The sequence below is a fragment of the Borostomias antarcticus genome (assembly GCF_949987555.1).
Source record: "Borostomias antarcticus genome assembly, chromosome: 17".
Taxonomy (NCBI): Eukaryota; Metazoa; Chordata; class Actinopteri; order Stomiiformes; family Stomiidae; genus Borostomias; species Borostomias antarcticus.
Genome location: NC_140250.1, coordinates 20,067,734 through 20,090,806, shown reverse-complemented (window position 1 = coordinate 20,090,806; position 23,073 = coordinate 20,067,734). Strand labels below are relative to the sequence as shown.

General features: G+C 49.1%; 1 protein-coding gene across 1 annotated transcript in view; it reads right to left on the bottom strand.

Annotated features, from left to right (window-relative positions):
- Positions 1-22,841, bottom strand: part of pdia5 (protein disulfide isomerase family A, member 5) — a gene marked incomplete at both ends in the record, with an annotated part of 48,246 nt that extends 25,405 nt beyond the window's left edge. Inside the window, 8 exons of the mRNA XM_084451707.1 lie at positions 4,506-4,573; positions 4,857-4,917; positions 5,824-5,916; positions 7,599-7,644; positions 7,747-7,830; positions 14,385-14,472; positions 16,249-16,378; positions 22,776-22,841. Of these exons, the coding sequence (XP_084307833.1) occupies positions 4,506-4,573; positions 4,857-4,917; positions 5,824-5,916; positions 7,599-7,644; positions 7,747-7,830; positions 14,385-14,472; positions 16,249-16,378; positions 22,776-22,841 (636 nt within the window). The remainder of the gene's footprint in view (positions 1-4,505; positions 4,574-4,856; positions 4,918-5,823; positions 5,917-7,598; positions 7,645-7,746; positions 7,831-14,384; positions 14,473-16,248; positions 16,379-22,775) is intronic.
- Positions 22,842-23,073: the final 232 nt, after the last annotated feature.

Genomic DNA, 23,073 nt, shown 5'->3' with positions numbered 1-23,073 from the left:
ATGGTGATGGAGGAGATGAGGATGGACTCCATGATGGAGGTGTAGAAGAGAACCATCATTTTCTTTGGCTGTCTGAATTTCTTCAGCTGCCTCAGGAAGTTCATCCTCTGCTGTGCCTTCTTCACAAGGGAGCTGGTGTTTATGGTGCGTTCGTTTCTAACTGGGAGGTGGCAAATTGCGACTTGCTACTAGGAATGATTAAATAAAACGCCGCATGAACTCGCACTTCCTCGTCGCAAATTCGGATATGTTTCTCAGCCCCCAGTTGCCGGCTGATGTCAATATCATATCATATCATCATCATATCATTCGCTATAGCTCGATTGCACACAGGTCGGAGGTAGGTATTTTGCCACTTGCGACATGCCACATCCGACCACAAACGAACGCACCATTAGTTCCCATTTGAGGTCCCGGGAGATGGTGGTAACCAGGAAGAGGAAGGAGTCAACAGTGGTCACTGGGGGGTCATTCCGTGTGATGAGGGGGAGGGGGGGGCTGGTCTACAACCATCTCCACTGTCTTGAGAGCGTTGAGCTCCAGGTTGTTTTGGCCGCACCAGGACAGCAGCTGGTCGGTCTCCCACCTGCAGGTGAACTCGTCCCCCTCCCTGCGTCGTCCACAGACCTGTTTGCTCTGCAGGCGAACTGCAGGGGGTCCAGGAGTGGATCCGTGATGGATCTGAGGTGCAGCAGAACAAGGTGCTCAAAGACCTTGGTTACTACAGAGGTCAGGGAGACGGGCGTGGTCATTAAGCCCGGTGGTCTTCATGGGGACGGGGACGATGGTGGAGGTCTTGGGGACGGGGATGATGGTGGAGGTCTTGGAGCAGACTGGTACATGGCGTGTCTCTAGTGAGGTGTTGAAGATGTCAGTGAACACCAGGGACAGCTGTTCAGCACTGAACGTCAGCATGGAGGGTGCTCCGCCCACTTTCCGGGAATTCGGTCTCATTAACGTTAGTAGAATAAACCCAGCCATAAGTGCAGTTATTACAGAAATGGATTCAATAATAACAATTAAACACGAACAAGAGTTTCTGGGAGGGAAACATGTTTTCGCTGTCTTTCCGAATGGATTTGGCAAAAGTTTTGTTACCCTGATTGGCTGAAGTAATTAGTTTTATCAAGGCAAGTACCCCTGCCCACTGACTGTTTGAGATGGGGGAATGCCAGACTCAGCTGCAAAGAGAAAGAGAATGTGAGCTCACCAGATCTGGATGGTCTCACAAGGCTACGTCTTTCACACACTGAAAATGAAGATGAATGGCTGAAAGCTGGTAGACAGAGCGAGACGTGAAAGCATGATGTTTGCAGATGTGGGATTTGGGCCCAGAGCGGAACAGCCTAGTGCTGGTGCCATCTAAGACGGGCCAATTTCCAGCATCTCATGTGTCACAACTATTCAATCAGGTTTTATTCCTGGTGTGTTTGTTGTTATATTTGTGTCCATTTATTTGGTCGTCTGAAACGTGGCGAGAAACTAACAAAATGAACACTTAAAGGAGCACGATTTCGATGTAGACTAATCATTTAAAAAAAAAAAAAAAAAAACCAATAGGAAGTCTAACCAGGCTGTGAGCCAGTAGTAGGACTCCTGATTGCTCCTGCCTCCCAGCATGCCATGGGGTATCAGCATCCTAATGCTATTGGCTCACAAGCCTTGTTGGAGGTGGGAACCAAACCTCAGACATCTCAGATCTGGTCCAAAATGTTTAAATGATAAATTCATAACCAATAAAAAAATGTTGGGGGGGGGAGCAAGAGTTTTATTCTCCACCTTTCTAAAAGCTCAGTAGATGTATTATTTCTACTAGGGCTGTCAATCAATTTTAAAAAAAAAGAAGAAGAAATTAGTTAATCACAATAATAGGATGTTTGGATGTTTAAAATACTAGTATTTACTTGTTTTGTGTGTTTGTGTGTGTGTGGGGGGGGGTGAATTAGCCTACATGTGTGGTGTTAGATTAATGAAATGCATGACAAAATGGTAAGTAGCCTGGCATTCAGATTCAAGGGCTGGAGCCAGGCTCGTTAGAGGAATCAGAGTTGTTTTTTGTGTTGTTTTTTTTTCACTTAACTTGCTTCAGTGGAAAGACATCACTGCAACATGTGCAAGCAACCGCTTTCATCTAAACGTCCATCTGGAAGCTTTTTGAAAGGAAATACACCATGCCGAATGTGAATGTCTGTTGAATGTCCAATATGAAACCAGCTTTACCTCGGTTTATCTCAACCTGCTCAGCGAGTGTTTACTGTTTATCTGGCTGAATTACTGCATGTGTGAAAATGAGAAGAAGTCCGCACACTATAGTATTAGCTCCCAATAGTGATACTTTATTAAGGCACAACGTTTCGGCCGTATGGCCTTCGTCAGGTGCAATACCATATGTGAGGGTTGGGGGGAATATATACACACCAGGAAAAGGGGGTGGACTGGACCGTAACTAGGTCAAGGGTTAAAGTTCAGGTTCCATTAGGATACACAGCAGGTATAGGTTACCAGGGAGTGCCCTAATCTGCATCCAATCAAATATGACAATAGGTTATTGGAACCATAAGGTAAAATGAAAGAAGATATACAAATATTAAAAACAGTTTTAAATAGTCCAAAATAATCAAACATTAAATAGTAAACATTGCATTGTCGAAAGAGTTTGAAACATTATTCCCATATTCCAATTACAATTCTGTTCACATATGTAGGCTATACTGTTTGCTATAGTGAAGATGGGGGAAACTAGCTTAACAAACAACGTCTGAAGTGCTACCAGAAACAGCTAGAGATTAGAAGAATGGTTTAATATCAAACTCTTCATTCATGCCATTAGGAGCCATAGTATTAAGAGCATAGATGTGGAATGTTTCTCATTGTAAAACAGTGTGCGGACTTCTTCTCATTTTCACTAGTGTTTCTTTTTGGTCCAGCACCTGTGACAGCTTTTGGATGTGCGTGCCTTCCCTCGGCTCCACTTGAATTACTGCATGTGAAACACTGATTTGTCCTCGTTTCACATGCCCTTGACGCCCTTAACGCGTCCTAATTATTTCAAAAATAAAATATTGTCTTCGTCTTTATCGAAATCTTTATTCGTCTTTATCGAAATCTTGACTATGGCACCGCCTCCAGCTTTTAGTAAGCCCGTAATGTTTTGTGTCATAAATAATAAATATATGCATGCATTATGCAAATCTCTAAACGAGAGGCACATGTATTTACTCAGTCCTGTGCTGAAATCTAACTAAAACTGCTTCAATTAACTTCTCGTGTCCTGTTTCTCGTGAGACTTAAAGCCTTCCAGGCACACAACACATCTCTCCTCTGCTAGGCTCTGGCAGACGGCCATCTCTAAACTCAGTCAGTATTCTCTTCCTCAGGTCAGTGCGCGAGGACACGTTTTTGGAGAGTGTTTCTCTGTTTCCCTGGCTGGTAAAAGAGGAGGGTGTGTGTGTGTGTGTGTGTGTGTGTGTGTGTGTGGAGGGTTACTATTGATTTGTAAACTCTCTCCTCTCCAAGGGAGCCAGAACCCATCCCCAAGCCCCACATCTGAACTCTCTCTCTCAATCTCTGAAATCTCATTTACCACCTGCCGGGGACACAGACGCTATCTGTGTTCTCGCTGTTTACCGTGCGCCGGTCGCTGGGCCAGAGTGTAAAGAGGGAGGGAGGGAGGAGAGGAAGGAGAGAGGAGAGGGAGGAGTGAGAAGAGAGTGTAAAGTAGGGAACGCAATGAGGCGGTGTCTAAGCAGCCATAATCCATACGGGGCGTGCGAGGACTCTTTCCCATAATTGTGGCGGCCATTATTGAGCGCAGTTACAGTAGTGAGTAAAAAACACAAGAGAGAAGCCACCGCTACAGTCGCCTTGTGAGACCATCCCGATGTGGCGAGCTCACGTTGTGACGCGCAAATCAGTCAGGATACTATCCATAGAGAACACTTTGAGCCTGATTGGAAAACGATCTGGCCAATCAGCCTTGGCTGTGAGGAATTTGAAATAGCTGTACGGGTTTGTGACAGCGTTTGAAGTTAGCGCGTGATAGGCCTTTTCAGATTTTTCTCAGATGGTTCAACCAATCACCCGCCAGGTAGTTTTGAAAGTGCCTGCCCTTTTACAAACAGTTTCCAATGGAGAGTTCCCAGATGGTTATGCGAGGCAAACCGGCGTCCGTGTTCTCGCTGGTTATGCGATGCAAACCATGTGGCGCGTCAGGTTACTGCTACAGCCCCCCCCGTAAAAATATTCAGCTAATACAGAAAAGTAGGAACGAAATCGAGGTTTCTACGAGCAGTCTGACGGCTGACTGACTGATCTGTTCCATTCATAATATATCCCATCCCTGCAGAGGAGCACGCAGACCAGCGATGGCCTAGAGGCAAGACGACACGGGTAAATAACCCAGCTTCATTCAGCTGTGTCTGTGACAGATCTTCTGACTGAGAAACCGAACCATGGGGACCAGGATAACATCTGGAGAGAAATCAGGCGAGAGGCTTTTCACTCACGTATTTGCCCTTGGTGTCTGTGGCTGCTTGTTGAAAGATGGGCTGCATCCTCTTACATACGCCGCACCCTGGTCAAACACACAGAGGGGGAGAGGAGACGTGACATTATATAAGGGAAGACCCAGCGCCAGCAGGAAAACAAAGACATCATCCCCCCGCCAGCTCCACCGCGTGTTCCCAGGATCCATGACCATGCGTGTTTCCCCGGGCTCTGTGGAACACTCGTATGGGTTCCCCTCAGGGATTGTAACGGAACTCTGTAGAACACTCTTATTGGTTTATCTCAGGATTTATAACAGGGCTGGAGAGGAACAGAGCACTGGACCGGGAGCTCTGGTGGGCGTGACTCACATGGGGCGTAGAACATCATGAGGATCGGCCTCTCCTCCTTTTTCAGAAGCTTCCGGAAGTCCTGAGAGCAAAAAAGAACACAAAGTGCAGCACAATGAACAAGATTTTTGTTTATTTTTTACCTTAATTACATGATAAATAGTGAGTATAGAGCAGCAGTCCTACGTCATGTGATCTATTAACAGTGGCTGGCAACAGCCAATGCATTACCGTAGCAACACAACAGAACGGCTCATCACAGCAGCAGGAATAAACACTCAATTACCAGGTCATTAGGTGCACCTGTGCATTGACGCAAATGACCCGCTCCTCCAAATCATGTGGAAGCAACTATATATACTGTACAAAGCATGTAGACATGATGCACAAATAACAGCTGTTTACACAACAGTGTGGAGCAGAAGAGTGCAACCACCCCTGTGCAACCACCCCCCCCCTTCTCCCCCCTCGGCGAGGGGCAGAATAAAAGCAGATCGTCGGCGAATCAAACGATCTTCAAAAGCCCCGTCTGCCTTTTGTTGGCGGAGATGGGTTCTGACGTTCTGTCGGTACCAGACTGTCTGAGGGTTCTGACGGCTGAGAGCGTTCCGTTAATAGCGCAGTGTCTTAGCGGCAGCGTCCTGCTCTTTGATGAAACGATCGGCTTTAATGTCTGCGTTTCTCACCGCGTTCTGTAGCTTTTGTGTCGTCGGCTTAGGACGTGTCGGGATGATCAAACCATCAAACTTCAGCGAGTAGATGCCTGAGGAAACCCAGCTGATACCGATACAGTATGTCATCATTGCTGTCTGTTATTGAGCTCCGATTCAATTACTCACTCGTTAATTCAATTCATTTCTTCATTAATCAATTGAGTCATTCATTCATCTGTCCAGCAATTAAATGAATGTGTCTATTGAATCACTGGCTTCCGTCTGTGTGTGACGCCCGTATAGAGATAGAGGTGCATGTCAGGCAGCACACTGACCTTCTCGCTCTCTACGTGGACGATATCTTTTGCTTCTGGATTCTCCTCCCACAGCGGGGCTCCTCCGGGGTCTTTCATGAACGCCACCATGGACTGGAGGGGAGGAGGAGGGGGAGGAGAAGAGAGAGAGAGAGACAGAGGGAGAAATGGGAGTGTCAGGATGGTAGAAGATGAGCACAGCATATAAATGTGATGTTAAATCCAGTTGAGGGTGTGAACAAGCCATGTCTTCCTTGAATACAGAACAGGAGGCCCTCGTGTGTGACAGATGGCAGCTCGTATCAGCTGAAATGTGCTTCCATCCAGAACATGTGGAACACGTTAAATGTTCATAATGAGTTAGATCTATCAGACAGGAGTGATCAGCCTCATGTCTTCAGAGAACAGAAGGCTCTACTGTATCATAAGCATTTCATGTACATGTATCTATATATTATACAGGCACCTGTATCCCATATGACAAATACACCAGCTTGTGTACGCAGCAGCAGCACAGGCCTCTCAAAGGTGTTTGGTTACAGGCAGGTCAGTATAACAGACTTGGGACAAATGACCTAATTTGAAATTCTTTAAATTAAGCGTGTTGTTTTAGGGCGGGGCTGGCCACGCCCCTAGAAATGGCTTTGTCCGGTTATCACTCCCTCCTTCCCTCCCTTTCTCCCTCCGTCCGTCTGGTAAATGTTGGCCTGCATCTCTCTGTTGGCACCACAAGAGGCAGTAGACCCTTCACAGATTAGTTCCGTCAAAGAGTATGGAATGCCAAGAGGGGACACTCCATTGATTTTGCTATGGAACCAATACACCAATACACAAACCAGAATGCTACCTGCTGACTAAATCAAGTGTCCAGATAAGACACTGTGTCTTGGTCTACTTATTTCATCATCTAAAGGGAAGTGCATAGGGCAGGTAATGACTTTTGTCCAGAACAGAAGTTGAACCAACAGCAGCAAAATAGCTAACGTTACAGGAATCATCAGTGTAACTGCTTTAGCCACCGACCGCTACCGTTAATGTTATGGAAGCTGCTGCTAGTTGTGAACTCATGAGCTAACTGTCTATCACAGTCTTGTGCTGGATTAGCATTGGAAGCATTGGAACTGATGTGTCCAGGTGACAAGACCTATCTTAATTTATCAGACATTTTATGTAATTTCAGATTACAGCTATTTGGGTGGCATGGCTAGCTGATCCCCTCCCACTAACCAGTCCTGAAGAGAAACAAGCCAGCCCTGCCCAAAGCCAGGCTCGACCTGGCCTGGTTGAATTGAGGTTCCCAATGGAACAAAATGAATAGTCCTGAAAAGTGTGAACCATGCTCCCTGACTCTTGAGATTGTTTAAGATAATTCTGAATATGATTTAACTGAGGACTGTAATATTAAGTACTTACTAGCATATAACAGAATATAGTTTATTTGGGGGGGGGGGGGGGGGTAGAGTCTAGAGAGATAGGGAGAAAAACAGACATCCATCCATCCACCCACCCACCCACCCACCCACCCACCCATCCATCCATCCATCCATCCATCCATCCATCCATCCATCCATCCATCCATCCATCCATCCATCCACCCACCCACCCACCCACCCACCCACCCATCCACCCACCCATCCATCCATCCATCCATCCATCCATCCATCCATCCGAGTTGGCACCTTGGATGAATACCATGTATTAGTATTTACAAAAAGAAAAAAAGACGACTGGTATGACTGTTCCCCATCAATAACCCACCTTTCGACATAAACCCATAGAAAGTACAGAGCAGTTACCTTGAATGTGGTTGGCCTGTTGTACTCTGTGTGAAAAGTCCCGTCCCTGGAAGACACACAGGAATGTTGTTCAAGTACAAGAAGAATTTACACTCAACTTTCAAATGAGAGACCCTGAGTCCCTGAGTGAGTCGGTCGGGTTTCTCACTTGTAATGAAGAAGTTCTGTACCAGCGCTTTTGGAGCTGGGGTCCACCTTCACCTTCTTACAGAGCTTACGGCTCTCTGAATCGCTGAGAGAGAGAGGGAGAGAGAGGGAGGGGAGAGGGAGAGAAAGAGAGAGATGAAACAAGACCACTGGGACTCAACCCCAATTGAAAAGGTACATCTGGAATTCAGCAAAAATATACTGAGAGTACACAGGAAGTGCCAAAACCTCGGGTGCAGAGCAGAGCTCGGCCAATTCCCTCTTAATTCAAATAAGAACGAGAGTGATCACATGCAGGGACCATTTGGTGCACTCTGACTCAGATTCATTCACCACAGAGCAAACCTGGAACAATGTCCTCTTCCCCAGAGAAAAACACCTGGAAAGACTCTAATGAGGAAATAAATCTCACCTCACAAAATGATGCAAAGATGATTCCCAAATTGCTCATAAGCCAAATAGACAAAAAGAATAATCCAAGCTATTTGGAAAGTTTGAAAAAAAGAAAGAACTCAATTAATACATGGTAATGCTACAGATCAGGGCCGGCCCGAGGCATAGGCGAAATAGGCGGTCGCCTAGGGCGCCAAATGGCCAAGGGGCGCCTGGCCAAGGAGCACCCAAAAAAAAAAAAAAAATTTATTTTTTATTTTTATTAAAATAATTTCATTCCGTAATCCCTACTGTCTCTATTACGCTTCGCTATGCGGTGCGGCGCCTCCGCCCAGCGCCGGGCGCCTCCCCCGTTAACAAATCGCGCAGCAGCACCCCCCCCCCCGTCAACAAAACGAAACTGAAGGTGTTCCATAATCTCGCCTAGAGCTGCTGAAATGCTAGGGCCGGCCCTGCTACAGATCACTTTATAGAACACTTCAATTGGCCCCATATTTAATCAAAATAATAAACCCAATACAAAGACAAACTTGAACTAGATACAGACTCAGTCACCATAAGCCTGCTATTGAAACTGGTCACCGTAAAAATAAATGGTTAAAAATAACAAAGGTTTTTCATCCAATGTGGAATAGGAGAAAAACATTTTTCTCAAATTGTCCAAAATTTAAAGAAATTAGAGATGAATTGTTCCCCAAATTCAAGCAAAAAAAATAAAATAGCTCACATTCTCTACGATCGGCTTCCATCATCTTCATCAAAATCTGATAAATATTCAGCCGTATTGCACACAATATTCCAGGCACCAACAAGCCGATCGTAGCGTAGAGAATGTGAGCCGTGAGTGTAGCCTACAGACGGAGAATAGCCAGTCTGCGCGCTGTGCGCATGCGTGCTGGAGCAAGTGGGGAAGCTTTTATTTAGTTTCTCAAGACGTTTCTAAAGATCATATTACAGAGGCATGTGAAAACCACAACAAGCCCTCGCTCTATGGAAGCACAACTAGAGATTCATAAAAATAGATTGATGAAAACAACTGTTTCGTGGCAGAAAATAATTTTTTTAGAGTTTTTTTTTCCAGGTTGTCAAAAAAGAGCCTTCTCCTTTAAGTATCTTTTTTTCTTCTCCCCCCCTTAATATATGTGCATATACATAATATATATAATTATTTATTGGTTAATTCATTATTTATATGAATGTCTTTCTGCTTTGGCAACATGTTTTATTATGAAATGCCATGCCAATAAAGCTTAGACTTGAGAGAGGGAGGGAGGGAGGGAGAGAGAGAGAGAGAGAGAGAGGGAGAGAGAGAGAGAGAGAAAGAGAGAGGGAGAGAGAAAGAGGGAGGGAGAGAGAGGGAGAGAGAGAGAGGGAGAGAGAGAAAGAGAGAGAGGGAGGGAGAGAGAGGGAGGGAGAGAGGGAGAGAGAGGGAGAGAGAGGGAGGGAGAGAGAGAGGGAGAGAGAGAGAGAGGGAGGGAGAGAGGGAGGGAGAGGGAGGGAGGGAGGGAGGGAGGGAGAGGGAGGGAGGGAGGGAGGGAGGGAGGGAGAGAGAGGGAGGGAGAGAGAGAGAGAGGGAGAGAGAGAGAGACAGGGAGAGAGAGAGGGAGAGAGAGAAAGGGAGGGAGAGAGGGAGAGAGAGTACACATGATTCAGAGGACACTCAGTGTTGAGATTACAGGCAGTGTGAGTTGAAGGATTTGTACCATATGTTGAAACAAAATACACAGGTTTCTGTAACTGAAAAGAGCAAATCTTACCTAACAGGCATATGCGCGCGCGCACACACACACACACACGCCGATCGTAGCGTAGAGAATGTGAGCCGTGAGTGTAGCCTACAGACGGAGAATAGCCAGTCTGCGCGCTGTGCGCATGCGTGCTGGAGCAAGTGGGGAAGCTTTTATTTAGTTTCTCAAGACGTTTCTAAAGATCATATTACAGAGGCATGTGAAAACCACAACAAGCCCTCGCTCTATGGAAGCACAACTAGAGATTCATAAAAATAGATTGATGAAAACAACTGTTTCGTGGCAGAAAATAATTTTTTTAGAGTTTTTTTTTCCAGGTTGTCAAAAAAGAGCCTTCTCCTTTAAGTATCTTTTTTTCTTCTCCCCCCCTTAATATATGTGCATATACATAATATATATAATTATTTATTGGTTAATTCATTATTTATATGAATGTCTTTCTGCTTTGGCAACATGTTTTATTATGAAATGCCATGCCAATAAAGCTTAGACTTGAGAGAGGGAGGGAGGGAGGGAGAGAGAGAGAGAGAGAGAGAGGGAGAGAGAGAGAGAGAGAAAGAGAGAGGGAGAGAGAAAGAGGGAGGGAGAGAGAGGGAGAGAGAGAGAGGGAGAGAGAGAAAGAGAGAGAGGGAGGGAGAGAGAGGGAGGGAGAGAGGGAGAGAGAGGGAGAGAGAGGGAGGGAGAGAGAGAGAGAGGGAGGGAGAGAGGGAGGGAGAGGGAGGGAGGGAGGGAGGGAGGGAGGGAGGGAGGGAGGGAGGGAGGGAGGGAGGGAGAGGGAGGGAGGGAGGGAGGGAGGGAGGGAGGGAGAGAGAGGGAGGGAGAGAGAGAGAGAGGGAGAGAGAGAGAGACAGGGAGAGAGAGAGGGAGAGAGAGAAAGGGAGGGAGAGAGGGAGAGAGAGTACACATGATTCAGAGGACACTCAGTGTTGAGATTACAGGCAGTGTGAGTTGAAGGATTTGTACCATATGTTGAAACAAAATACACAGGTTTCTGTAACTGAAAAGAGCAAATCTTACCTAACAGGCATATGCGCGCGCGCACACACACACACACACACACACACACACACACACACACACACACACACACACACACACACACACACACACACACACACACACACAGCTAACGAACACATTACACACGGCACACAGATCCTACACAAATAACAGACATTTCATATACATCCACCCACCCCCCGCCCACCCACAAATCCCCCCTCCCAGCCCAGCTCCTGTGTCCTGAGGATAATCACTCCCTTCTTCCTCCACTGATAATGAGCACAGGAACATATTTCACAAGGACAAGTGGGGAGTGAGAGAGAGGACTGCGCCGCCGTGCTAAACCCCTATGCTAATAAAAATTCAAAGAGATGAAATTCAATTACAGCAGTGCCAGAGCCAGGGCCCTATCAGCCTGATAGACCCTATCCTGTCCTTATAGACAGAACGAGCTGCTGCCATTAGTGATACACTATATACATTACTGCAGAGATGAAGCCATTGTCTGCAGACAGACTTCCTAGTGCAGGTAGAGGGGAGAGAAGACGGGGAAGGACACGGTGCGTGTGTGTGAGTGTGTGTGTGTGCGTGTGTGTGTGTGTGCCAAAACGCGCTGACTCACAATAGCAGATGGTGTCGCTCTGGGGATTCTTAGGAAGACATGGTGACCTCACATTGTACCAGGGAGAGGAGAGGCACTCGTCCATTTCACAGTTTTACACCGTGTCCCCCCTGTGTAGCGGGACGCAGCGTGTCCACATGACGGGCGGGACGGACGTGGAGGGTCCCTGACCTCACCAAACACAAGCTACAAAACTTTCTAAAAAAAAAAAAAAAAAAGTGTTGGCAAGTCAGCCTGAGACTGGGGGAGGAACTAGGAGGAAAGTACATTAAGTATTCATGAGTGTCTGTGGTTCATTGGCTGGTCAGTGATGACTGTGGGAGTATTCATGAGTGTCTGTGGTTCATTGGCTGGTCAGTGATGACTGAATATTCATGAGTGTCTGTGGTTTATTGGCTGGTCAGTGATGACTGTGGGAATATTCATGAGTGTCTGTGGTTTATAGGCTGGTCAGTGATGACTGTGGGAATATTCATGAGTGTCTGTGGTTTATAGGCTGGTCAGTGATGACTGTGGGAGTATTCATGAGTGTCTGTGGTTCATTGGCTGGTCAGTGATGACTGAATATTCATGAGTGTCTGTGGTTCATTGGCTGGTCAGTGATGACTGTGGGAATATTCATGAGTGTCTGTGGTTTATTGGCTGGTCAGTGATGACTGTGGGAATATTCATGAGTGTCTGTGGTTTATAGGCTGGTCAGTGGAAAGCTGGTCAGAAAGGGTTTCTGAGGTGGCTGGAGAAGAGTGGATGAGCGATGACTCAACTACAGGACCCAGAATGCATCATCTTGTTTACTTCCTCGTCAGACCAATCACCACCAATCAGACCGGACATTTTAGAATACTTATAATGACCCCTTGAAACAAGCCAGGGTCCGGTTCTAAAGGGTGATCATCAGGTATTTCTCTCCCTAGTGCGTCAGCGCTGAGTCAGATAGAGAGAGAGAAAGAGAGAGAGACAGAGAGGGGAGGAGGGAGAGTGGGAGAGAGAGAGGGAGAGAGAGAGTGAGGGGAGGGAGAGGGAGGAAGGCAGGCAGAAGTTATGGGGTGTAAGAAAAGTTGACATTGGGAATCTTGCCGACTGAGACATGACCGGTCAAGATGATTGATCTGGAGTCAAAGTCCAAATGTAGTTGAAGAAACGATGGAGGAGATGAATACTTTCCACTGGTTATCTTCATAAAAAGGTTGAGTTCAACTCCTCTTTGTACTCTATATGTGGCAATGTGGATGAAACGCGTGACTAACAGCGTTAGGTTATCCCTCCCTCGCCCTTTCACTGCCCCCTCACTTCCTGTGTCCTCACCCCAGGGTTGGTCATAGTTGGCCATCTCTCAGGTCTCCGTCTTCTGCTAAAAGTGTGTCACCCCCCCCCCTCTAATCCTCAGGGTTGGCAGAGCGGTCCGTTCTCACACACACAGGCTCGTCAGCTACTCCCTCTCCGTCCTGCTGGCCCCTGGGATAAGCTGGGGTTTGGAGTCGCTCCATGGTGGGGAGACTGGGAGAGCCGGCCAACACACACACTGCCGGGAGGGAGAAGAAGCTGGCGGAGGCCCAGAGTGTCCAGCAGGGCCTGATGCAGCCATCAACAACCCCCCACCCCCCCCCCCCCCCCCCCACGCCCGGCCACAGGTAGGCCTGGACGATACTGGTCATCAGCATCCACCGCACCCTTCAGAACAGAGGCATGGGCTGGACAGAGAAGGGGACGATTCAAGATGAGAAAAAGACAGAAAGCAGGAAAACGTAAACAAAGAAAAGCTCTCGTTGCTCCTCTGTGAAAACCGACTGGCAGGCCGGCAGGACGAGTCTGTCTTCTTTGACAAGCGATCCCTCGTTGGGTTTCTCTCAGACAAGCTAGGGAGGAGGTTCCGAGGGAGGTTTTGGTCGGAGGTTCTGGAGTAGTTTGCTGCTCTTCGTCCGAGAGTGACGCAGGAGCGTCCGGCACAGCGCCGAGCTGGGGGGGGGGGCGAGGAGGTGAGCGAGAGCGTTCCTGTGCACGTCAGGGGAGGGTGATGTATCGTATCACCTGGCGGGAGGCGCGGCCCTGACGGATTGCGGGCGGCCCGGGTTTCCTGGAGACAGGGGGCGGAGGAACGCGGATTCCCCGCACGGAGAGGTTCGCGTGCCTGACAACTCTTTCATACCCCTCTCTCCCTCTTTCTCTCTCTCTTTCTCTCCCTCTCTCTCTCTCGGCGGCCCGAGGCGCACAGCAGAGAGGCAGGCTTTAACGAGCGTCTTCAGAGTGACCCGAGAATGAGCCCAGCTGAGACGCTGATTAGAGACCTGGCGAGGGCGGCGGGATGAAGACGCGTGACACAGCAGGAGCGACGGCATCGCTATTGATTACTCCGTCCAGACCTGCTGTCACATTGTCCTCGCACAAAAGGGACAGGACAAAGGGCCTTCGACTGCTGCGATGAATCTCAACGACAAGAGAACCGGTGTACTTCGACGGGGCGGAGGACGTTGTTCGATGTGTCCCTTAGTTCTACGGCAGGACGGGGTCATCGCAGTGGTTGCTCTGTTGATGATCGGGGCGGTGGCGTGGCTACGTGTCGTTATCGCCGTGTGATAAATGTTCTTAGCCGGTAGACAAACATACTCCTGGAGCTTGCTTGATCGCCTTGTTGAGAGGGATCAGGGAAGAATTTTTACAGCTCACTTATCTGGCCCCCGGGTGATTACTGTTTTTTTGCTTCCCTCTGGAATATGTAGAGAGTGGGTCGTATGCCCACCTCCCTTGTTCTCTGTAAAGCGCATTGTGTTGCCTCTGGGTATGAAATGCACTATACAAATAAAGCTTTGATTGATTGACTGATTGACTGATTGATCGATTGATTGATTGATGCGGTGCCCGTCGCGCTGTACTCACCCACAGTTGACCCACGCGATCGTCCCCTGACCCTTCACCGCTTGGGAAACATCTGATAGTAGTTTCAGCTGGGAGTTCCCGGAGGTATCTGCACACACACACACACACACACACACGCACACACACACCACAGCGAGGCGAGAGTTACTACACAATATACTGTTAAAGGGATAGTTCACTCAAAATACATATTGGCGTGTGGCGTTACTTCACCCTTATCATAAAACACCTGCAATAGGCACACTTAGAATATTACTAGCACAACAAAAGCTCTGTCAATGTCATTGTTAGCAAACATTATTTGCAGCACAGTATTCAAGAAGGTAGTGGAAGGGGTCACAATGGCAATGAACACCTGGACTCTGCCCTCAAAACACACAAAGTATTGTGTTATATAAGTAGCACAGAAAAGGGCTCAAGCTCTTTGGACACTACAGTAGTTAGTTCTATATTTAGAGGGAGGTTTGGGGGTGTGACTGTGTCATGCTTCCCAGGGGGCAGAGTAGGGAAGTAGCACCTCGTTGGTCACAGAAGCATCCGGAAGCATTGTTTCTAGCCAAGTCGGCAATACCAGTTGATAACAACGCACTATGCGCTACTTTGCGCATACGAACAGCGTAGCAACACTGTCCATTGATAGAAGTTAGTACCGTGTGTACGACTGATTTAATGAGACACAAATAAAATGAAGACAGAGGCGCTAATAAACAGTCTTATTACAGCTTTCACTTATTGTCGATGTGTGGAGCAGCCATCTTGATTTGATGTCAGCAGCTGTGGTCGGATCTCCCCCCCCCCCCCCCGCATGAGTAAGCGTGAGGCAAGTGCCTCAAAAAACAGGAAGCGTTCATTCCACCAGTACAAGGTTTTTGTAGCGCACGGCGTTGACACCTGTTACAGAACCGTAGCTACGTTACCAGGTCACTCTGTTCTTGGGGTGTGAAGGGCTCCGGCTAGGGCTGGGGAGAAGGGGAAGGGGGGGGACTAAAGTGTCACGCCAACCGGAGGGAGGGTGGGGGTGCAGCAAAAGGGTCGACAGCAGGAAATGAAATGAGCAGGGAAACGTGCGGGGGCATGGGGGGGGGGGGGGCACCCTGGCCTGCGCCTTGGAGAAACACAGCGCCGAGCAATCAATCACCGACGGGGGGGGGGAGGGGGCGGGGGGGCGTTCAATACGCACGAGTCTTACCCATTGACCTGACAAGAGGCCGATATGGGCCTTGAATTATGAAACAAATAAATCAACATCCATGTGGCCCTGATGGGTTCTTCCTGTGCACCGAGGGGCGGGGTTGTTTATGGCCGACTCCGAGCGGCACGGCGCCCGCGGGGGAGAGAGGAGGGGGGGGGGAGAGAGGAGGGGAGGGGGCGCCGCACTCGCGGCTGCCGTCAAATATGCAAATGGAAACTCCGGTTAAATGCAAACGGGCGATTTCCCTAATGGCTGTGAGCGAACGCTGTTTTATGACTTCATTTGACCGCATGGAGATTCAGCGCGGCGTTCCTCGGGCTCAGATCTACCACGCCAGCACTTCCACGTCCGCCTGCGTCTGTGTGGGCCGACTGGGAACCGTGAGCGATGCGGCTCGCTCGCCGCCGCCACTGCGGGGGTCGTAAACGCGTGGCTCAGGCGGAGCGCAATCAAGCGATTGATTCCTGTACACGCGCAAGCATCTCATTTGGTGAACCAGTGGTATTTGTGTTTCTCACATTACCATCAGCCGCTGTGTTAAAGCCCTGATCCTAGATAGCTTTTATGTGGTACACAAGCTGAGGCAGAGCTAGCTAGCTGGAGCTGTGTGGCGCCATTTCACACACTGAGGATCGGGGTGTTGCTGTTGGAATAAGAAGCCGGCTCGCTCACCTGACTTTGTGTACAGCACCAGGACATTGGTCCGCGTTCTCAGGAGCTTCTTGAAGTCTTTGTGGTCACTGATCTTCTCTATGAGAGGAGACACCTTGACCGCCTGCAGCGTGGACACCAACACACACACCTGAGGAGACACACACACACACCTGAGGAGACGCAAACACACACCTGAGACGCAACACACACCTGAGGAGACGCAACACACACCTGAGGAGACAACACACACACCTGAGGAGACGCAAACACACAAACACACGAGTCAATACCGTATGCCTGTTATTCAGCACCCACATACACAAACAATTAACTACTTATTAATTAAACAATTAACAATTAGAACACACACCAGTTTATTCAGCTCTGATATCACCGACAACGCATCCTGAGACGGCGAGCCTACTGACACGTCGTCAAAGGTGCGGCGAGGTTTCACACCGTGTGGCAAACAAATCTTCTCCTTCCCGCTGCGCCTGGAAACATCTCCCCCCCCCGCCCCCCGCGGAGAGAGCAAATTAGGCGAGAATGTCCTGTCTCTGCTCCGCGCCCGTGGCGTCCCGGCGAGGAGCGATATACCAACTCAAATACAAAGCGGCGTCTGTCAGGATCCATTTCCCCCGGCGCTGGCGAGCACCGCCCACGCCGCCCTCGTCAGTGGATCTGACAAACACGGGAAGGCGTACGGGACAGGAAGCACTGTGACGGTATCGACCCCAGGGTCCTCGGCACACTTCCTACAGCTGATCCGTCTTCCTCTCGCCGTGTGCTGGCTCACACCTAACCAAGGTTTTACCAGGATTTAGAAGAAATATGGACACATATCGATGGGTATTGTGTTAAATGTTCTAGAAGTCTGGGGGCGAATTTTACTTTTTTACAAGGTTTGGAACCATGAAAAAATATTATTGCGTAACCTGTGGGAACATATGAAGAGACTCTACGAGTCTGAGGGGAAGGTGCAGACTGGGTCACACCAAACCAAGGTTTTACCAAGATTCACAAGAACTCTGGACACACAGACGGGTACTGTGTTAAATGTCCCCTGGGGAGGTGAGCTTCTCCCGGGGGTGGTGATGAGGGGAGAGGAGAAGAGAGGGGAAGAGAGGACAGGAGGAGAGAGGACAGGAGAGGAGGAGAAGAGAGGACAGGAGAGGAGGAGAAGAGAGGACAGGAGAGGAGGAGAAGAGAGGACAGTAGGGGAGAGGCAGAAGAGGAGTGGAGGGGACAGGAGAGGAGGAGAAGAGAGGACAGTAGGGGAGGAGAAGAGGACAGTAGGGGAGAGGCAGGAGAGGAGTGGAGGGGACAGGAGAGGAGGAGAAGAGAGGACAGGAGAGGAGGAGAAGAGAGGACAGTAGGGGAGGAGAAGAGAGGACAGTAGGGGAGAGGACAGGAGAGGAGGAGAAGAGAGGACAGTATTGGAGAGGACAGGAGAGGAGGAGAAGAGAGGACAGTAGGGGAGGAGAAGAGAGGACAGTAGGGGAGAGGACAGTAGGGGAGGAGAAGAGAGGACAGTAGGGGAGGAGAAGAGAGGACAGTAGGGGAGAGGACAGTAGGGGAGGAGAAGAGAGGACAGTAGGGGAGGAGAAGAGAGGACAGTAGGGGAGAGGCAGGAGAGGACAGTAGGGGAGGAGAAGAGAGGACAGAAGGGGAGAGGACAGTAGGGGAGGAGAAGAGAGGACAGTAGGGGAGAGACAGGAAGGAGAATTAAGGACAGGAGAAGAGAGGACAGGAGTGGAGGAGAAGAGAGGACGGTAGGGGAGAGACAGGAAGGAGAATTAAGGACAGGATATGAGAGGACAGCAGAGCAGAAGAGAAGGAGGGAGCAGGATTAGAGGGGAGTTGAGACCCTCGACTCAAGTGAGCAGGCTTATTTAATACACTGTGGATTTGCATATAAACGCTGGGTGAGTATTATGATTACTGTGTTATTTCTAGTCTGCTCCTCTTTCCTTCTGTGTAATTCTGCATTTTCTAAGCGTCCCTCGACCTTCCCCATCACATGCAGGGTTACGGCCGACAGGCCCACAATGCAGCAGGACCATCAATGGGGGGGCAATCAGGGCTGTTCAGCCGAGCCTTCCTGGTACAAAAGGCCCGTCTCCCCCCCCCTCCACCTCTCCGTCTGGCTTGCATGGCCGTGCCGTGTTCAGTGTGAGACGCATCCTAATGGCTCTCACAATAGCGTCCTTCCCCCTCACCTACGTCTGTGGCTCGCTCACGGATTCCGAGCCCACAGAGACGGGAGAGAGGACGTGGAACAGAAAGAGCAGAGGGCAGCCCTCATCAGCCGCGTCCAGGGGCGGGGGGGGGGAGGGCGGGGCCCCAAGTCCGACGCTGCGTTCGTGTGCGCCTCGGAAGCTCGTAATTCCCAGTTGTGAAGTCGTAATTATCACAATCACGCATTCAAGTTAGCCAGGACGAAGGCTGTTTTTCTGTGGGTGATTTGTAATACGCGAAAGCAAGTTGCTCAAAGCTGCTTTCTGTTTCAGCGGCAGAATGAAAAGGAGAGAAAGCGCATCAGGTATGAGTTGACGTTTTAATTTGCTTATTATGTTAATTAGCTGTATAATTAGCTAATAGTTGCTTAGCTAGCTATATTGCTAAAGTGTGCTTAGCATCTGTGTGTGTGATTGACTGGTTGAAAAGGGACTGTAATAGAACAGAATAACAAACGATATCATTTTTTACCGTCAATTGCTGCCAGGGTTTCCATTCTTTACGCCCTTTTTTGCTGTCCAGAACGTCATGAAACGTCACAACTCATAAACTCGGGTATCATCTTTATTTCCCACTCGTAATTATGACCTTGGACGGCCATTCATGTGCTCGTAACTCGTAAATACGATATTTCCGAGGAGCACTTGAACTCAGCACAAACTGCTGGTGTTTATTTGAGGCCTGGGGAGAGTCCCCCGCCCCCCCCCTCCTCCCCCCCCACCTCTGCACCGCAGGCCTGGGGAGAGCCCCCCCCCGCCACCCCCCCCCCCTGGTGCTAACAGCGCCCCAACCCAGGACCATCTTTCTGTGAGGCAGCTCCGTGCCACATACAGACACAGATGTTGTACATGTGCACACACACACACACACACACACACACACACGCATTCCTACCCTCCTCCTTGACCAATAGGCTGACATCCACACTGTAGCTTTGCGTGTGTGGGGCATATTCAGTGAACAGAAGATGTAAGACACTGGGTAGGAACAAGCCTCTCGGGTGACATGCCTTTATTTGGCAGCACTGTCACAGCATGTAACTGTGTTCCTACTAGGCCTGGGTAAGATCATCCATTCACCCGGTCGTCCTTTTCAAACTGGGGGTGTAACTCAGGAGGTGAACGGGTCGTCCAATGATCATAGGGTCGGCGGTTCAAATCCCAGCTCGTCCTGACGACATGTCGAAGGGTCCTTGGGTAAGACACTGACCCCCAAATTGCTCCCAATGAGCAGGTTAGCACCTTGCATGGCTGCTGCCGCCATTGGTGTGTGTATGTGTGTGTGAATGGCTGAATGAGAGGCCTTCATTGTAAAGAGCTTCAGATAAACGCGCTGTATAGCCTACTGTAAGCGCAGTCCACTTACCATTCAAACTAGAAAACAGGGTTCAAACTTTACCGACAGAGTTGGCCTACAAACCCAGTCAGGTGAAAGAACGTTGTCTGCAGGAATGCTTTAATAATGTGTCTGTAATATTGATTGATGACAAACACCAGGCTTTCGAAAACAAGTGCCCAGGCAAACAAAGCGAGGTCAAAAACTAACAATCTCCTACAAATATTTTCATGATCGATCAGGCGCACGCCGGTAAGCCCCATCTCAGCGAGCGAGCGGGGTCCAAGGGTTCCGTCTTTCCGGAAACACACGGAGCGGGAGTCCATTAGCGAGCCTAGCTCTTCAACTACTGGGCTAATCCCCCCCAAAAAAAGGTGTCACGTCACATCGGTATAAAAACCGTCTTCGCTTACTAAGCAGAGAAAGCTTGGCTCTCGCCGGCTGTAGCCTCCATCTGGTGTGACAAACCGCTTTAATAAATGGCGTCCTGTTTTAGGGTTGTTTTAAGGGATGCTGCAGTGCATCAGCACAAACTAGTTCTTAGTTTGGAAAACGCTCCGTCTCATTTTCCCTCTGATTAATGACTCGGACCGCTGAGCGCGACTGTACGTGTGTGTCCTACATTTGTGTGAGTGTGCGTCTGTTTGTGTGATGTGTGTGTGTGCGTGTGCGTGTACAGTATGTGAGTTTTTGCCTGTGTATAGATATATGTGTGTGTGTGTGTCCTACATTAGTGTGTGTCGGTTTGAGTATATATATACTGTAAATGGGTCCTATGTGTGTGTGTGTGTCCTCTGTGTGTGTGTCTTGAGTGTGTGTGTGTGTGTGTGCGTGTGTAGCGTGAGATGAGGAGAGACGGCCGTAGTGTCTGATAACAGATGAGCTGAAGACACAGACACGTTTCTCCCCCCCCAGCCTGGGAGGAGAGAGACCAGCGTGGCTGAAAGTGCTGACGGGGCGGAAACGTGTTGTCTTTCTTTAATTATGAGCCATTGATTTGAGGGGAGGGAATATGAGGCGGTCTCTGAATGGCCGTCCTCTCCTGAGAGCCGCTGATGTATGAAGGACCCTGGCAGGAGGCTCGGCACGCTAGCCCCCCACGTAAGAGGGGGGTGATGGAAGAGTGTGTGAGTGTGTGAGTGTGAGTGTGTGTGCGTGTGCGTGTGTGTGTGTGTGTGTGTGTGCGTGCCGTGCATGAGAAAGAGCTGGGGATGGACGAGGACCCCTCAATCCAGACTAACATATATAAAAAGAAATGTTTTGACAGGAAAGTCTGTCAGAGGGAGTCTTCTCTGATAGAGAGAGCAGTCTGCAGTATTACTCCCTGCCTGCCTAGTACATGTCTGTCTGTCTGTCTGTCCTCCCTACCCGTCTGTCTGTCCTACCTGTCTGTCTGTCTGTCCTCCCTACCCGTCTGTCTCTGTCTGTCCTCCCTACCCGTCTGTCTGTCTGTCTGTCCTCCCTACCCGTCTGTCTGCCTGTCCTCCCTACCCGTCTGTCTGTCTGTCTGTCCTCACTACCTGTCTGTCTGCCTGTCCTCCCTACCCATCTGTCTGTCTGCCTGTCCTCCCTACCCGTCTGTCTGTCTGCCTGTCCTCCCTACCCGTCTGTCTGCCTGTCCTCCCTACCCGTCTGTCTGTCCTCCCTACCCGTCTGTCTGTCCTCCCTACCCGTCTGTCTGTCTGTCCTCCCTACCTGTCTGTCTGTCCTCCCTACCTGTCTGTCTGTCCTCCCTACCTGTCTGTCTGTCTGTCCTCCCTACCTGTCTGTCTGTCCTCCCTACCTGTCTGTCTACTACCTGTCTGTCTGTCCTCCCTACCCGTCTGTCTGTCCTCCCTACCTGTCTGTCTGTCCTCCCTACCTGTCTATCCTGCCTGTCCTCCCTACATGTCTACTACCTGTCTGTCCTCCCTACCTGTCTGTCCTCCCTACCCGTCTGTCTGTCCTCCCTACATGTCTGTCTACTACCTGTCTGTCCTCCCTACCCGTCTGTCTGTCCTCCCTACCTGTCTGTCTACTACCCGTCTGTCTGTCCTCTCTGCTTGTCCAGTCTACCTGCCAACCCAGCCTCCCTGCTGTCTCTTCTTACACCTTTGTTTGCGATGCCAGTCCCACATCAGGATAAGAACAGGAAATGGCTCACTAAGCATAAGACCAGAGAGAGTCACATGACTTGCAGACAACGGGAGTACTGTACCTCTGGGCTCACCTTCCAAAGTACACGTAAGCCACAGTGGAACAACTTGTGACAAACCCAACCCGTTTGACAAATCAAACTAGTGGGGCAAGCAAAGCAATGTTCCAGAAACTCTGCATGGTGTATGATGGCTGCAAAATTAACACAATTATAAGGCTGCATTGTAGTAAACTACTGATTAATCATGATGCTATGTGCTCTCTGGGGTTGGATAACCTTGCAGTCAGTCACATGAATCAACCCTGACCAAGGACCAGGTTGGTACAGGGTCATAAAAGTCAACGGGCCTGTAATTAGGCTAGTAGTCTGTAGACTACTCTTCCATACCGTAGAAGGACCACTTGCCTTCTGGGTCAGGACGTGAAAAGCGACTGGATGTGAAAGGATCAGTGATCACCATGAACATTACGCATGATATTTTGAATTGTGTGCCGGTTACGCATGCATCCACACGGAATAGAGGGAAACGTGCAGATATGACCAACTTCCCCTGGAAATACAACATTACATACAGTAAATCCAATAGAATAAAGCACTGCTTATGTATATAACCTCACATGACCGTTCAGTGGTGATCCAGCCTGTTTTAAGAGACAAGTTCTGCCTCCTAAACACGAAGAGCCTGTTAACTTTGCAACCCGAACCAAGACAGACTAAACACAAATGCAGGTTTTCCCTGAATTCTTAGACCACAGCGATAACTGTTTGATCCAAAACATGATGATAATCAATCTCTCTGCCTTAATATTACATAAAATTAGTACTAATAACTTACCACCAAGACGAATATGTACATGTTCATCTCTCTCATCTGACTCCCGTAGCAGATCCCAGAAGCCATGATGCCACGTCTGGACACGCAGGCGCACTCGGTTTTCCATGGATGGATTCATGAGCAAATCGCAACGCTTCTTGGGAAATGTAGTTCGGAAGACGTTTCATAGATCCTAAAAGACTACAAATCCGTTCAACTGTAGGGCTATTATTCCAGGTAGTCTATGATTTATGATCTCCCTAGTCATCTGATCATGACTGAATCTCCAGTCTTGTAATGTTGTTTTTTTATTTGTATT